At 43.2% G+C, this 16983-nt stretch overlaps 1 gene segment (V, D, J or C); it reads right to left on the reverse strand.

The window, feature by feature from the left end:
* Positions 1-16456: 16456 nt before the first annotated feature.
* Positions 16457-16983, reverse strand: LOC115894310. The segment is given in 2 exon segments: positions 16457-16779; positions 16905-16983. Coding segments are annotated over 2 exon segments (378 nt in total).

The raw sequence follows: 16983 nt of genomic DNA on the forward strand, positions 1-16983 counted from the left end.
GTTTTCTGTCAATTAACTTGACAAAAGTGGGGCAGGGCAGGTTCTTGGCCTCACTCAGGAAGGAGCGCAGCGTAAGCGGGTGGTGGAAGGAAACGGCTTTACTGAGGTGGCGGTTACAGCTCTGTGACTGTACTTGTGGAGTGGAGCTACCCACAGGCAGTGGGCCTGGAGCAGCGGTGCAGGGGCAGTTTCACACTCATATTTATCCCCACTTTTAGTGACTGCTAATTAAGGAGTGGGTTATTCTGAAGTAGCTAGAAAATGGGCAGTAACTTTCAGGTGTTGCCATGGCAATGGTAAACTGACATGGCACTGATAGGCATGTCTTATGGACAGGTGCTTCCAGTGTCTCTTCCTTGTGTCAGCTAGTCTTCAATCTGTTCCAGATTTGAGTCCCACCCACCTCCCACCTCTTTCCCCACTCAGAGATTAGATACTCCTCCTTAATCTTAAGGGGACTGCAGAAGTGCAGAGACCATTTTCTGTAAGTGCTTCCTGCTGACTTTCTGGGTGCGGGCCTTCCCTAGCATTTGGGGAGTAAAAAATCTCTGATACTCGAACTAAGGGGCCCAATGGCAGGATGCTTTCATTTGTGGGGTCAGAAGACAGAATGGATTGGAAGAGTTGTGACAGATCTTACCATCTTTACATGAAATTTAGAAGATATATACTTTACTAGGAGGTTAAACAAGAAAATTATAATTGGAAGAAAGAGAAAAATTAATGTACTTATGTCCACCCACAGAACCACATTATTAATCTATGTGTTTGCAAGACAACAGCCTTAAATTTTCTATGTTTTGTAAATGGAGGTTATGGTATCCACCTTTTATGCCTGCAGAGGACCTCATAAGAAACAGCTGGATAGCTGTACCCAACTAGTGACTTCCTGAAGCCTAACAGTAGTTAGAGTAATTAAGAATATCTGATAAGGGTCCCTTTATTCTTGTTATAATTAATTCTTGGGGGATCCTTTTTTTTTTTTTTTTTTTGAGATAGAGTCTCGCTCTGTCGCCCAGGCTGGGGTGCAGTGGCGCGATCTCGGCTCACTGCCAGCTCCGCCTGCCGGGTTCACGCCATTCTCCGGCCTCAGCCTCCTGAGTAGCTGGGACTACAGGCGCCCACCACCGCGCCCGGCTAATTATTTGTATTTTTAGTAGAGACAGGCTTTCACCGTGGTCTCGATCTCCTGACCTTGTGATCCGCCCGCCTCGGCCTCCCAAAGTGCTGGGATTACAGGCGTGAGCCACCGCGCCCGGCCTTTTTCTTTTTTTTTTTAAGATAGAGCCTCGCTCTGTTGCCCAGGCTGGAGTCCAGTGGCACAACCTCGGCTGGGCTCACTGCAACCTCTGCCTCCCAGTTTCAAGCTATTTTCATGTCCCAGCCTCCTGAATAGCTGGAATTACAGACATGTACCACCATGCCCAGCTAAGTTTTTGTAATTTTAGTAGAGATGTGGTTTCACGATGTTGGCAAGGCTGGTTTCGAGTTCCTGGCCTCAAGTGAGCCACCCACCTCAGCCTCCCAAAGGGTTGCGATTTTAGGCATGAACACCCAGCCAGTTTCTCCTTTTTAAGTTTTTAGTAAGGCTAAGTCTTCTGGTTGAACAAAGAAGTTATTTTTTTCTTTTGTGGAAAAGGGCACTATTTTATTTTCGTAATTGTAAAAGGTCTTTTGAATCTGACCTACATTTAAAATGGGGTAGAGTGAGGTGTGTCTGACTCCCTGTTCCCCACCATGGCCTGAATTAGACTTTTTTTAGGTTTCTTTGGTAGTTCCTTTGGACAAGGGGCTTGGAATAAAAACATTTATAACCAATTAAACATTCTAGGCCAGACAGAATGGAGGTGGGAAGGCACTCATTAGCTCTTAAGTGGGTAGATCAAGAGGTCAGGAGATCGAGACCACTCTGGCTAACATGGTGAAACCCTATCTCTACTAAAAATACAAAAAATTTTCCTGGTGTTGAAGGCCGGGCGCGGTGGCTCAAGCCTGTAATCCCAGCACTTTGGGAGGCCGAGACGGGCGGATCACAAGGTCACGAGATCGAAACCATCCTGGCTAACACGGTGAAACCCCGTCTCTACTAAAAATACAAAAAACTAGCCGGGCAAGGTGGTGGGCGCCTATAGTCCCAGCTACTCGGGAGGCTGAGGCAGGAGAATGGTGTGAACCCGGGAGGTGGAGCTTGCAGTGAGCTGAGATCCGGCCACTGCACTCCAGCCTGGGGGCAGAGCGAGACTCTATCTCAAAAAAAAAAAAAAAAAAAAAAAAAAAAAAAAAAAATTTCCTGGTGTGGTTGCGGGTGCCTGTTGTCCCAGCTATTTGGGAGGCTGAGGCAGGAGAATCACTTGAACCCAGGAGGCAGAGGTTGCAGTAAGCCAAGATCACATCACTGCACTCCAGCCTGGATGATAGAGTGAGACTCCATCTCAAAGAAAAACTAATATTTTAAAGCAGTATAAAAATAAAAAAGTAAAGACCCAAATAAGGTTACATATGTTAAGAAACATTAAGTACATAGAATAATACTATACTGGGGGAAAACATTGCTTCCACAGACCTGTAGGACAAAACACTTTAGCATCAAGGCCGCAACAGCAGTCAGAACCGGAGGTGAAAAAGTCACAGGAGCTGATGAAGGAGCTAAAGGAGACAGCAATTATCCCAGGTCTTTTTAAAGGGAGAACAAGCTAAAAGCAGCAAAACATAACAGTTGAAACTCTAAGACACCAATCTCAGAAGTTTTAAAAGAATCTCATCATTGTATCAAAATCAAAATTTTCTTTTTTTTTTTTTTTGAGATGGAGTCTCACTCTATCACCCAGGCAGGAGTGCAGTAGGGGAGTCTTGGCTGACTGCAACCTCCGCCTTCCAGGTTCGAGTCATTCTCCTGCCTCAGCCTACCAAATAGCTTAGCTGGGATTACAGGTATGTACCACTGCTTCTGGCTAATTTTTGTATTTGTAGTAGGGATGGGATTTTACCATTTTGGACAGGCTGGTCTTGAACTCCTGACCTCAAGTGATCCACCCACCTCAACCTCCCAAAGTACCAGAATTATAGGAACAAGTCACTGCATCCAGCCTCAAAAACAAAATTTCTATAATTTAGCAAATCAATAATTAAAAAAAAAACCAGTTTCAATATGCAGACCATTTTCTAGAAAGTCTACTACAAACAATTTTTCTTCAATTATAGCAGACTTAATCATGCACAAAATTTCTTTCATAAATTCCTGTTCACAAACCTTACCTTGACTTACACAGGCTCCCTATAACATGCTTGAGCTTTCTAACTTCACCTATACTATACCTTTCTTAGATAATTAGTCAATTTACTCTAGGACAAGAATTTATCATGCAAGATCCTTTTGCACACAAAGTTACTCTTTCTTTATAGCCCTCCCTGAAAAAACATACATCTTCCACCTATAACTCTCCTCATATCTCTCTTTATTTAGTGGTTTCCTCATATTTTGAACCTCCCTTTTAATAACTTCCAAATTAGACAAAAATTATTTTCCCAATAAAGATTGCATTTGTTTGACACATTTGATATATACCTAGGAAGCAAGAAATGATAAGCTGCCCACTAGACATTGGTGTTGTAGGAGGCAGAAATAAATTATTTAGGTGGACAGTGAGGGTAAAGCAAGCCCCGGCAGAAAACTTTCCTTCTAATGGAAAGCAGCTCAAAAATAATCCCCTTTCTAATGTCATGCAGTTCAAAGAAATCATTTCCTTTCCAACAAAAGGCAGCCTGAAAGTTCAGGCTGTAAAACACAGATTAGACAGCTGGGGCACAGAAGGAAAGTAGGGGAAGTCTCCTGGGTAATCACCAAGCTTCACATTTATACAATGACCCCCTGTAAAACAGGGCGCCTTAATAAGCATATTCCTTTCTCTCTAGGCACACTAAGATAGGGAAGCTAAAAGCAGACTGGGGGAATGCCTAGAGCTGCAAGATGTCTGGAAACAGACACAGAAACTCACCCTCCCAGATAAGCAAAACAAAGAAACACAGGCTAAGAGTAAAAGCTAATAGACAACTCTGCTCTATACAGATAGAACAACTGGTCCCAACTAAATCTTCAGGCCTTGGGAAGATAAGGCACTCCTTCTCACTAGCCTATTTATACAAAACCTGACAGTTTTACTACAACTTGGCAGCCTGCTCAAGACCTTTCTCTGTGATGGAGGCCTATTCTTTTCTTTTTGCTATTGAACTCTTGCTCCAAACTCTGTGTGTGTGTGTGTGTGTGTGGGTGTGTGTGTCCGTGACCGTGATCTCCTTGGCCATGAGAGCAAGAACCTTGGTATTTACCCCAGACAAGGAGGCTGCTTCATTGGCATTCTATAGATGAAAACCATTCTACAATTTTATGATTTTAACTATACAAAAAGCTCACTAGTTAATGTCATTTTAACCATTTTAAAGCCTACCGACATTAGTGGCTTGCCTTAGTACAAATCTTAAAGTTAAATTTTAGAAAAGACAACATTCTCTTCAAACTAACAGGTATAGACTAGTCTTATTTGTTTAATTTATGAGTGGTCTTTTATTTATAAGCCAATTTGATAGCATGGTAGACACAAAACATACCTCACAAACTAAGTGACTTACACAAAACAGCTGAATCCAAGTTATTTACAAAACCAAGACTTGTCTACCTTGCTAAACTTTGCCCCAATAGGTATGAAAGACAGGAAGAGGTAGGGAAGGGGATACCAAAACATGAAATAAGGAAGGAAGGGGGTGGGCCACGTTGCTCAAAGGGAGACCTCAGAATTATCTGGAGCTTTACTAGAGAGCTCACTCAGCAGTGGAGACACCAGAAAGATGTTCAACTGGCCACTTGTCTGCCAGTACAAAAGCTATCCACCAGGTTAAGGGTATGGGATGCCTGATAATTTTGTTATAGGAGTTATTAAGAAATTATTTTAGGTAGATAGAGAGGAAAAGAGGTCCTTGGAACATTTTTTTTTTAAAGCAGCTCCAGAAATGTTTCTTTTCTGGAAGGAAAGTCCCAGCTCTTAGAGCAGGGTAGGCAAGATTTGATATGCAAATACAGACCATTAGAAACTGGGTCCACCCAAACATGGTGATTCCTGCAGTCTTCTCCTTGTTCCCACTATGACTGGCCACCCCTGCAAATCCCAATGTGTGTAGAACATCACTGTGCCCTGCATTTGCATATCAAAAGGCTAGGGTGGGAGGGCCAGCTTTTTGCAGCTACGTGAATGACATACCTGGTCAAAAGAATCCCCTGGGCCCTATGTAAATCAGACACCACCTCCTCCAGCCTCTCCATATAACTGGCTGTTTTCCTCCACACTTGGGGTTTCCTGTCTCTGCTTGGAGGCCCCTTCCCCTGTCTCTGTGTAGGGAAGCTTCTCCTTTCTTTCTTGCCTATTAAACTCTCCACTTCTTAAAACCACTCCACGCGTGTCAGTGTCATTTTATCTAAATCGTTGTGAGACTCAGGACCCTGGTATTCCTTCAGTCATCGGAGCTGTGTCAACTTTACTAGAGCAAGGCACCTAGTTGGGGCTAGTGAAAGAAGGTTAGTTCTGGTATTGACGGGGAGCCAATTCCTCTCCCACCAGGGATGCTTAAGACATTCTTATTTCCAATATCCCTTTTGCTTATATTAATAGCATGCACACTGATTCTGACTGAAGGGCTGATACACTGGAGGCTCTCATCTAGGCATCCTAGACACTGATCTCGTAATACTTTCTTGGGATGGGCAACCCTGGGGTGGCAGGGTTTTAAAGCAGTTGCTAATAATTGTGCTTGTGGCTATTTCTTCTTATTATCTCCACCTCTTTTGTCCTGTCCCTATTGTTGTAAACCTTAGAGACCATGTTTAAGAGTGGCTTATAAGGGTTTAAGGTTTCATAGCAAGGAGTATAGGCTGGTGTTAGTTGGATAAGGCGGTGGGGGTCAGGGGGGTTTCTTTATTACCTTAAGGTTAAATCCTATCTTAGAGAACTGGTCAGACCTCCCTCAGAACTAGGGGATAGAGGAAACTCTGAGGAGGCCTTGTAGGCCATCTAGGGAGAACAGCAAAGAGGGAATCCTCCAGGTGTGGCTTCCTGGTGCCTGGAAATAACAGGAGGGAGTAAAGGGCCTTAAAGCATGTACACAAGAGACCATTTTTCTTCTTTTTTACAGAATAGGTCTAATTGTGAAATAGCATTAAAATGTATGGAAACATGTTTAAGACAAGTCTCTTGGTTTTCTAATTTGTGTTGAACCCAAGCAGTGTTGTGATAGAAAATGAGTTTCTTTTTCTCTAAGGTGAATTTGAAATTGCTCCAATAGCCTAATAGACACCATAGTGGCAAGTCCTCTGTGATGCTCACCATTGTCCCCATGTCTAACAAGGATTTCTCCTGGACACAGAAGTTTGTCTAAGTCTAACAAGAGGGAAGGTGATCGGGCCTTCATTGTTCTCATCTCAGATTTCCACTTCCTGCATAGGAGGTGTAAGTAGAAGTAGCAAGACGTTATGAAAGTGGATTGTAAGCATTTCTTAGTGGACAAAATATGACTAAAGCAGAATTTTGATTTTTTAAATTTTTATTTATTATTATTATTTCTGGAGACAGGGTGTCACTCTGTCACCTAGTCTTGAGTGCAGTGGCAGGATCTTGGCTCACTGCAACCTTTGCCTCCTGGGTTCAAGTGATTCTCATGCCTCAGCCATCCAAGTAGCTGGGATTACATGTGCTCGTCACCACGTCTGGCTCATTTTTTTTTTTTTTTTTTTTTTTTGTATTTTTAGTAGAGACACGGTTTCACCGTTCTGTCCAGGCTGGTTTTGAACTCCTGATCTCAAATGATCCATCCACCTCAGCCTCCCAAAGTGCTGGGATTACAGGTGTGAGCCACTATGCCCAGCCTTAAAGCGGTATTGTTATTAAGTAAAGTGTAGAAGAAAAAGTGTAAATAAAGTGACAAAAAGAAAACAAAATGCCATTATGGAAAATGATAACTTTAGGGCAGAAACCAAGAAAAGACAAATCAAGATTCCCATAGGGTGAGCCTCCAATCCACAGTCCTAGGAGGAATGTCAATGATGAAAACCCTGGAGCATCCAGGGAGTGGCCAACAATACCAAATGCCGAAAACCCAGAGTACCTGAGTATCAGCCTGGGAGTGTCCCCACACCAAATGCCAGGAAGCCCTGGAGTATCCAGAAGCTGAACAATGCAGGAAATCCTGGAGCCTCAGTGGGGTGGCCAACCGTGAGCCCCAAAGGCCTAGTTGTGGCCATAGAACAATGTGACTCTGGCTTCTTAGAGTCAACAGAACAGGAGAATACTTAAAACCAACTGTCCTGCCCTAAACAAACATAATTATCAGGGAGCCAAAGACAAAACTGCAAACCAAATATATATATCAGGGCAGGAAATAAGATAAAATGGCTGATGGATAAATAACTGGCATTAGAGGAAAAATGACTAAGAGAAAGAGCAACAAGTGTTACCCAGGGTCTCTGCTCCCAGAGCTCCCAAGATGGTGGTGGGCTGCTTCCAAAATGGCAGGCGAGCCACTTACAAGATGGTGGCAAGCCTCGTGTTCTCTGATCTGGGGTTCTTGGCCTCATGGATTCCAAGGAATGGAATCTTGGGCCATGCGGTGAGCATTATAGCTCTATTAGAAGCCATGGGTCATGGACGAGAATCGGGAAACCCAGTGACTAGTGTTCAGCTTGATTAGGACAAACCCAGGCCCTTAGCTGTGCAGGAACATTGGCGAGCCTTTACCCCGATCAGGAGTGGCAATGGGTGCCTCGCTGGATCAGGAGGCCAGTGGACACCTTGCCGGATCTGGAGGGATGGAAGTCAGCGGAGAGCCTGCCTGGGCAGCAAACAGCACTGGTGGATGGTGAGCAAAAGCTCAGCTCCAGCCGTAACAAGAATGGACCAGAAGAGTGTAGTTGCAAGATTTAATAGGGTGAAATAGACTGGAAATAGAGCTCCCATACAAAGGGAGGGTACCTAAGGAAGGTAGCAGTTGGGAGCTCGAATGCCTGGGTTAATATCCCGATCATTGTCCCGCCCGCTGTGCTCTCAGGCAGTAGATGACTAGCTATTTCTTTACCTCTTGTTTTTGTCTAATTAGCATTTTAGTGAGCTCTCTTTACTATCTGATTGGTTGGGTATGAGCTAAGTTGCAAGCCCCATGTTTAAAGGTGGAAGCAGTCACCTTCCCAGCTAGGGTTAGGGATTCTTAGTTGGCCTAGGAAATCCAGCTAGTCCTGTCCCTCATGATATAGTCAGGTATGCTATGGGGGACTTCAAATGGACTATCTAGCCAAAAGCCTTATTTCCTGGCTCATCTGATATGGGGCAGCTGGGCAGGGGACCCTTACAGGTGTGCAGGAGCCAAAATGGTGCCAAGCAGTCTCTAACGTGGGGCCTGCATGAAGATCCTCCAGGCTCCCCAGCTTGGGTGGGTTGGGCTCTGGCGGGGGAACTGCAGCACCGAGTGGCTGGCCTGCATGAAGCAGTGGCTCTGTGGCCACTTGCCCATCTGCTTGTCTCCACTGCCTGTCAGGAAAGATGATGGCTCTTAAAACAGTGTTTGGCTAGTGTTAACTGCTCTGCAATGTTAGCAACTCTGTAGCTGTGATTGCTGTAGCGCTGATCACCGTCTCACCCTCTCTCACTGATGGCTGTCTTGCCATTTCTCCAATATTTGTCTTGCCCCTTGCTAATCGCTGTGTCCATCTTTTCACAAAATGTCATCTCTGCTGTCTCTCATTGTCTTGCTTCTCTGCTGTTTCCACTGACTCACTGCCACATCAAACGCTGCCTCTCACCATCAACTTCATGGGAGTTCTCAATGTTTCAGCTATTTGTTTTTAAGACTTTTTCTTAATCTTCACTCAACAATGACCAGAATGGCTAATGATCATTGAGCCATGTTTTCCTTACAATTTTCTTGACTTTTATGGGTGCTTGACTTGTATCAGGATTTTGAAAACAGGATCAATGTTGTCTCAACCCCCTTTCAAACACTTTTCCTAAGTCATGATATTTAGGATGATAACAAGAGATCTAAAGGGACTGTTGGTAGTAGTAACAGACATTATTCAATATTTATTATTATATTCCTTAAGGCAATACATTTTAAGTGAAATAGCATTCAGTTAGACTCAGGATAAAAACCTTCTAATCTCAGCTTTAGCATTAAATGTTAGACAACATTGAAAACAATCCAGGAAGAGAAATCAGAGGGTATTTTGCTAGTGGAGAAGTGCTGCAACACCTAAATCCTATTAATGCCAGGACTTTGCAGTGATTTCCACTCATAAGGTTGGGTTGACTCCTTGCCTTGTTCTCCTATGTGTCTGTGTGACTTCATACTGTGTGACTTCATACTGTGACTTAATACTGTGATGTCATCTCACAGACGGAGAAGTGCACTTGTGTATAGAAATATGGCTTAGAAGGTTGACTTCGGAGGTGGCTGCAATGGAGTATATGTTTTGAAGAAGTCCCTTATGAAATGTCTTATAAATTTTTCTTATGGCCAGGTGCTCGGGCTCACACCTGTAATATGAGCACTTTTAGAGACTGAGGAGGAAGGATCATGTAAGGCCAAAAATTTGATGCTAGCCTGGGCAAGATAGGGAGACCACATGTCTACAACACACACACACACCTCCACACAGTTTGTGAACAACGGCATCACAAAGTGATTATTTATGAACATTTGCCAAGAAAATTAGAAAATAAAGCATGTCTTCTGTGCTAACAATACGATAAAAAAGATGTTAATTCTTTAACTATAGTCAATACAAATAACATAAAATTGTCTATCTTAACCATATTTAAGAGTGCAGTGCAATAGCATTAAGTATATTCACATGTTCTGCCATTATTACTGATACGATCTACAGAAATCTTTTCATCTTATAAAAGTTAATATCTATACCCCTTAAATAATACTCCCTCATTTGCTCTATCCCTACCGCCAGCAACCACCATTCCAGCTATGTCTCAATGTCAATGACATCTTTGAAGCAGGTTCACCGTGCACTGGTTACTAACCTACTTGAGCTTGGGGAAAAGAACACCCCACACAGCAAGTTACCTAAAGTTGGCTTATCATTTACAGAGAAGCAGCAAGGGAACACAAAAGTCTTGCACTTATAATGGGTCAATACCCCAAGACACAGGAAAGCCATGTGGAGCTGATGGAGTTGACTGTGTGCACCGCCGTTGCACCACAGCTCAGAAACCCAGGAAAGCAGCCACTCTGGGTTTTATATCCTGGGGTAACAAGTCACACAGGGCTAACGTGCTAAAGGGCATTCTGCCCTATAGGAAGTTGGTAGAGAGCACAGGTAGGTTGTTCTGTCCAGTTCCTCTCTCTATTTCAGGATGTTACAATTCCAGCACATTCTATAATTATTCTTGAGAACTCTTAAAATAAGCAAGAAAGTGGAGAGAATTAAGTCAGTCAAGGGTCATTGGAGAACTGTCTTGCAGTTACCCCATCACCTAGACATCCCTCTTAGCAAAGCTAGGACATTTCATATGCCCACCAACTTCTCCTGAACTGGAGGCAGTGGTTTATCTTTTCAGATTGATGATTACCTTGACTTACACAATCTCAGTGCAGATTATTAAACCATAGTGAGAGAACATTTCATTGGGCTAAAGAAAGTTACTACCACTGGTAGGAGGATAAGACCCCCAAAGCAGTGACATAGTCCAGGATCCCATGATCAAGAAAGTGAGATGCTAAAGAGGTGAAAGGTGGATGCTTCTGATGCCCCATTGGCTGCAGCCATTGCACCTGCTTCAGGATCACCTCCACTTGTATTTCTAGGATACCTGAGGTGTTTCTCCAGGTACAGTGGGCAGTGTTGGGTGTTGGTTATTGTATGGAACGTCCATTATGTTCCAGAAGAATGTACCCATTGTCATGTTGATTGTGCAGTGAGGCTGTTCCTTGGACAGAGTGAAGTCTCATGGAATATCCAAAAACAGGATATAAATTCCTATTAAGGGTGGCCAAGGTAGCCCCAGCATCTAATTGAGTGACATATATTTAGCTGTCCAGGAAACAAACTATGGCCATAGTCCTTTTCCCTACACAGGGGATCCTTTAATAGTTCAGTCACTCAGTTGATGTTTTCCTGACCAGGTGGCTGGGTTGTTGACAATGGCCCATGATTTAGTGGAAATGGAGTAAAATATAGTGTAGGGACAGCCTGCATGGCTACTGTCATTGCATGTAGTTTGGCCCATTGGGCAGAATGTCCGTGTTCAGTGTCAGTCAAAAGATGCCATCCCCTGGCTGGATGGTGGCCACATCCAGTGGACTCACTGGCATGTGTTTTGTACAATCATCAGGGCCCCATGCCATACTGACACAGGCATGGCTCTGAATCTTTGACTCTATGTGGCCAAAGGAGAAACTAAATTGTCCCCTATGCATCATTTGTTCCCTTCTCGCAAGCTTGTTATTTGTTCATGGGGCACATGGGTCCTGTGGGATCCTGGTTAGGGCTGATTCTGACTGTATCATTTCCATTTATAATTTGGATCTGTTGGGTCCATCCAGTTTTATTGGTTGTGTTCATAGGCACCAAAGTGAGAATGGGTAGTCAAGGTAGGAGCGTCACGCCTGGTGCTCTAGCTTTGAGATACTAGGCCCTATCAGTTTCCTACAGCAAGCAAGTAGTTGCCATTCAAAAGAGGCACAACTGGTGGCTGCTTCAGGAAACTTTTGTGTCCCAAATCTGAGTCTGGTACACCCAGTGACAATTTTGCATTGCCATAGACTCCAGTCAGCATGCATGGAAATAGTGGACACCTGGATTTCCATTGAGCAAGCAGGATCTAAAGGTCTTAAAGAAGTGCCTCAGACATGCCTTTTTGAACAGATTCCAAGGCTACCGTTGCAAAGGACTCTGTTCAAGGATGGCAACTTTGTTCATGATTTTCACTAAGGTGACCAAAAGAACACCGAGCCAAGGTTTATACTGCCCCCAGTACCCACAGAGGCCTACCAGTTTTGGGGTCTCCTTTTTATTAGTAGGTACCACCAGGGCCATCAATGATTAACTATATCTGGGATATTTCCTTGGTTTCCTGTTCAGGTGGCCTTGGCATTCAGCGTTAAACAGTCCATCGTTAGTCTCCATGACCCTCATGTCCCCAGCGTATTTTTGGTGTCCCTAACTGGGTCGTTCCATCATGACAGGGCATGTTTGATATTTTAATCTTTTTGTAGAAACTAGTAAATTAACCAGGTAGTGTCCTGCTCTTCATTTAATATGCAGTCCTCCTTTGGCTGAATAATGCTCTGGGACTTGAGAAGCTTAGGTGGCAGGCAGGAGTGGATATTCCCCACTGTCATGACTTGAATACTTAGCTATGAGTAGGGATAGCCCCTCAGGTAGCAGTGATGTTCTGTAGCACAGCAGCAAAATGTCCATACCTCTATTGCACTCAGCAGTGGGAACCATGATCACCAGCTCCCAACATGGCCCAAAGGGAATGAATGGTCCACATGCAGATCAGCACACACGTGCATACTCACCACGGGCTCTGCATTTGTCCTGACACCTTCTGATGTCATGAGTTTAATCTTTTCTGAGGGGACCTGGAAATATTGTCATATGGATTCCTCCATACAAAAATCACAGAAAAGTCTTAATTCCTTTCTTTTCTCCTTTTATCTTGATAGAAATATAGGGCCACTAACCTCTGGTGGAGACCTTGCCATATTCCTAGTTGTGCCATTCAGACAAAGACATTTGGGTCTGCAATGTGGCTTAATCACACAAACACACCAACTCGCTGCATAAGACTTCCCTGGCCTTTTTCCATGTCCCTTCTTTAGAGAGTGAGCCTTCTTTGCTGTGAAGGCCCTTGTTGTTCCTTTTGGTTTCTTCTCAGATGCTTCAGAGACCACTGAAAATATCTTTCTTGTTTCCTCTTGGGTGACTCAGGGTCCATTTGAGTACCCATGTCCTGAGATCTCTGGCCCCAGGCAAGAGCAATCATATAAGTGTCTAACAACTAGGAAATTGTGTACCCCATTCCCATTTCCACATTCCTTTCTTTCTGTTTCAATTCAGTCAACTAGCTGATCCATTTTAATGGGTGGAAAGACAAATGTCCCATTTATGCTTCCTCTGCATTAAACATCCATCTGCATGTCCAGGTCTTACATCCCCAGGCTGATGTCTCTGTCCTGGGCCAGGTACTGGAGAGTATTGTTCCTCCACCTTCACCAATAAGCCATGGTTCTCTCAAATCCAACCTTCTCACTGCACCAATTTTGCCAAGAATATTTGCTGTGCACTGGTTGCCAATTGACCCAAATCTAATGAGACAGAACACCCATACACAACCAGTTACATGAAGTGGATTACTACCTACAGAGAGTTAGCCATGATTGACTCTAGACCATGCATACCCCACAAGGACTGCAGCCCAGGGACCCTGGAATGCAGCCCACCCTGGGTTTTATGTCTTAGAATCACATGACACACTGGGCTAGAATGTTGAATGAATTCCTGTTTCCAGTAGGGACAGAAACGGAGTCAATCTTGCTGTATCTGGCCAATGGTTTTCTCATCAATCTTGCTTTGTCTCAGACTGTTACATTTCCAGAACACTCTACAGTTATTCTTGACAACTACAAGCAAGAAAGGGAAGGGGACTAGGTTGATTCAAGACAAAATGGAACCTTTTCTGCAAATAGCATAGTGAAATCGTAACTCAGCAATCTTTTTGTGACTGGCTTATTTCGCTTAGTGTAATGTCCTCTAGTTTCATCGATGTTGTAGTATGTTTCAGAATGTCTCCTTTTAAAGCTAATTTTCCCTTTTTAAAACTACAATATGCTATTTTATGTCCATACCACATTTGGATGACCAGTTCCCTCCTTTGTGAGCATTTGAGTTGCTTCTACCTTTTGGTTATTGTGAATAATTCAGTTCTGAATGTGAATATGCAAATATTTCCTTAAGTTAATGTTTTCAATTACTTGAGTATATGTCCAAAAGTGGAATTGCTGAATTATATTGTATTTCAATTTTTAATTCTTCGAAGAATGGCCATATGGCTTCCCATAGCAGGTGGGCCATTTATATCACCATGATAGTGTCCACAGGAGATCCAGTTCCCCAAATTCTCACCAAGACTGGTCATTCCCTGTTGGGAAAAAAAATCCTAATAGGTGTGAGGTGGGTTTTGTTTTTATTTTTCGAAGGATTAATAATATTCAACATTGTTTCTTATGTTAATTAGCTCTAAAGAATCTTGTTTAGGGAAATGTCTATTCATGTACCTTCCTCGTTTTTAATCATGTATTTTATGTTAATGTTGACATGTAGGACTTCTTTTTATATAATAGATACTATTAACCCATATCAGATATAATGATTTACAAATATTTTCTTCTATTCCACATGTTGCATTTTCACTGTGTTGATTATGACATTTGATGCACATTTTAAATTTTTATGTAGTCTAATTTATCTTCTTTTCTACTTTTGCCTGTATTTTGGTGTTAAAGGTGTTAGTATGTAAATGTCTATAAATACTGACTTACTATGCTGAGAAGGTCACACTCCACCATCTCTCTGATGATGGAGCTAAGAGTTTTACACTCTCCCATTTTGTACCAGGGAACAGTGCAGCTACGTGAGAACCCAGTGGCTTTCCCGAGCTTATTTGTCTTGCATATTTAGTGACATGGATTGTTGTTCACATTGGTTTCCTCTGACAGGTCCTCCTGGAAAGCATTATATTTAGCCAGAAAAAAGGAGGCTGTGAATGATGTCACTGTAAACTGTGTATATTCCCTGTTGCTAATGTCAAATCTGTGAAGCATAAAGGGATTTAGTAGAGGATATTAAATTCCTTGCAAAGTGTTGAAAAGCCTTAAGGAACAGGCTCCAGGCAAAGCCTCTGGAACAATTCCAAGAATGGCACTGCTGGCGCAGGCTGGGGAGGAGCTCCTGCTGCCTGAAACTCCACATTTCAAGGTGTCTCCTGCAGAAAAGAGAGCAGCTCTTCTCACTACTGCCCCCAGAAGGACAGCAGCTCTGTTATCAACTACTAGAGAGCTGACCCCTTTCTCTGACTGCCCATCAGCTGTGTCACTACAGAGTGGTTTTGGATGGAGAGGAAGGAGGGGAAATGCCTGATCTCACCCAAATATGATCATTTTCCTGGTCTGGGTCACAGCCAGGCACCACAGTCCTGTGGGCATAGTATCTTCACTTGCGAAGTTCCTCTCAAAATGAGAATATCTTTCTTGACTGTGAAAAAACTGAGGCAGGGAGGGTCAAGGAATAGAAAAGGAGTACTTGGAGTTGCCTGAGCTGCCACTCTGATTTCCCCAAATGTTTTCAATCCATTTAATTCATGATAATAAATACCTTTCTGTCTAACTAGCCATAATCACTATTCTTAGATCCAAATGATTCAGTGATAAAACTAAAGAGAAAAAAAAAAAATAAATACGCTTTTCAGCGTTTAAGCTGACCAGGAGGCTGTCTCTGGTGTTTACACCTCCATATCCCACTATGTGTTTCGTCTTCCCTTTGCCTCACTGGAGATCCAAGTTCAGGGAATGCTTCACATGACTATGATCCCTAGAACTTCATCCCAATGACTGTTGAAATCTTCTCTGAGTTTTACCAGAGGAAATGGCAATAAATAGAAACATTCCAGAAGGTCCCCTAGGGTCCCTATTTTCTGTACTTCCTCTCTAAAATATTGAACATCAATTCTATTTGCTCTTGCTTTATATGGGCTACATCTATGGCCCCAGCAAAAACCCTAACGCCCTGTGTTGACAACTTATCCAGTATTGTATTAAGTCTAAATGGTCACATGCTTCTATCATTTCTTCCAATTTAATGAAACAATTGTCATGTCAACTCTTTGGATTAAGAACCATCAACCAGTTCATCCACAATTTCTGAGATAACTTGATATAATTCTAGGATTCACTTTCTCCACCACTGTTTACCTGTCTGAGCCTGAGTTTTCCTGTATGCCCCATTTGGCAAATATTTCTTTGCAAATAAAACATTGAACTTAGAGATTCATCTCCACATTTTATTTAGACTTCAGTAGTTTACTCTAATTCTCTGTATTAAGCCTATTCCTACTTAGAATACCTATAGTGGCTTCTTCTGTGTTATTTGAATTCCAACTGAAGCCATAAACTAGACCCCTCAAGTGTAATGATCTCTGTCTTTATGAAATCAGGAGAGATATTGTTATGTCTGTGCAGCTGGGGCTGAGAGAGAGAAAAGAATTAGGGTACAGAGGTGACTTCATGTGCCCCTCTACCAACACCATCAGAGTGTGGCTGCATCTGAGGAACACTTTCAGCCCATGCAGGCATCAGGAGGGGCAGCTGGGGCAGCCCAGCCTCACGCATCTTCTTCCCTGCGGGGTTATGTTCGGGTGTGTAACACTGTGGGAGGGTTACTGTTATACTGTTGACAGTAATAAGTTGCAAAATCTTCAGGCTGCAGGCTGCTGATGGTGAGAGTGAAATCTGTGCCAGATCCACTGCCGCTGAACCTTGATGGGACCCCACTTTGCAAAGTGGATGCAGCATAGATCAGGAGCTTAGGGGCTTTCCCCGGTTTCTGCTGATACCAGGCTAAATAACTGCTAATACCCTGACTGGCTTGGCAAGTGATGGTGACTGTGTCTCCTACAGATGCAGACAGGGAGGATGGAGACTGTGTCATCTGGATGTCACATCTGGCACCTGAGATTGGAAACATAAAAACAAATGTCCACACAATTAATCATGTAGTGAGAGAATTTCCCTGAACAGCCAGGCAGTACTGACCACACTGGGCTGAGTAAACTGCTAGTGTTCCTGTTCCTTACCTGGGAGCCAGAGCAGCAGGAGCCCCAGGAGCTGAGCGGGGACCCTCATGTCCATGCTATGTCCTGAGTGGTTCTGACT

Source organism: Rhinopithecus roxellana, chromosome 17 (genome assembly GCF_007565055.1).
Source record: "Rhinopithecus roxellana isolate Shanxi Qingling chromosome 17, ASM756505v1, whole genome shotgun sequence".
Lineage (NCBI taxonomy): Eukaryota > Metazoa > Chordata > Mammalia > Primates > Cercopithecidae > Rhinopithecus > Rhinopithecus roxellana.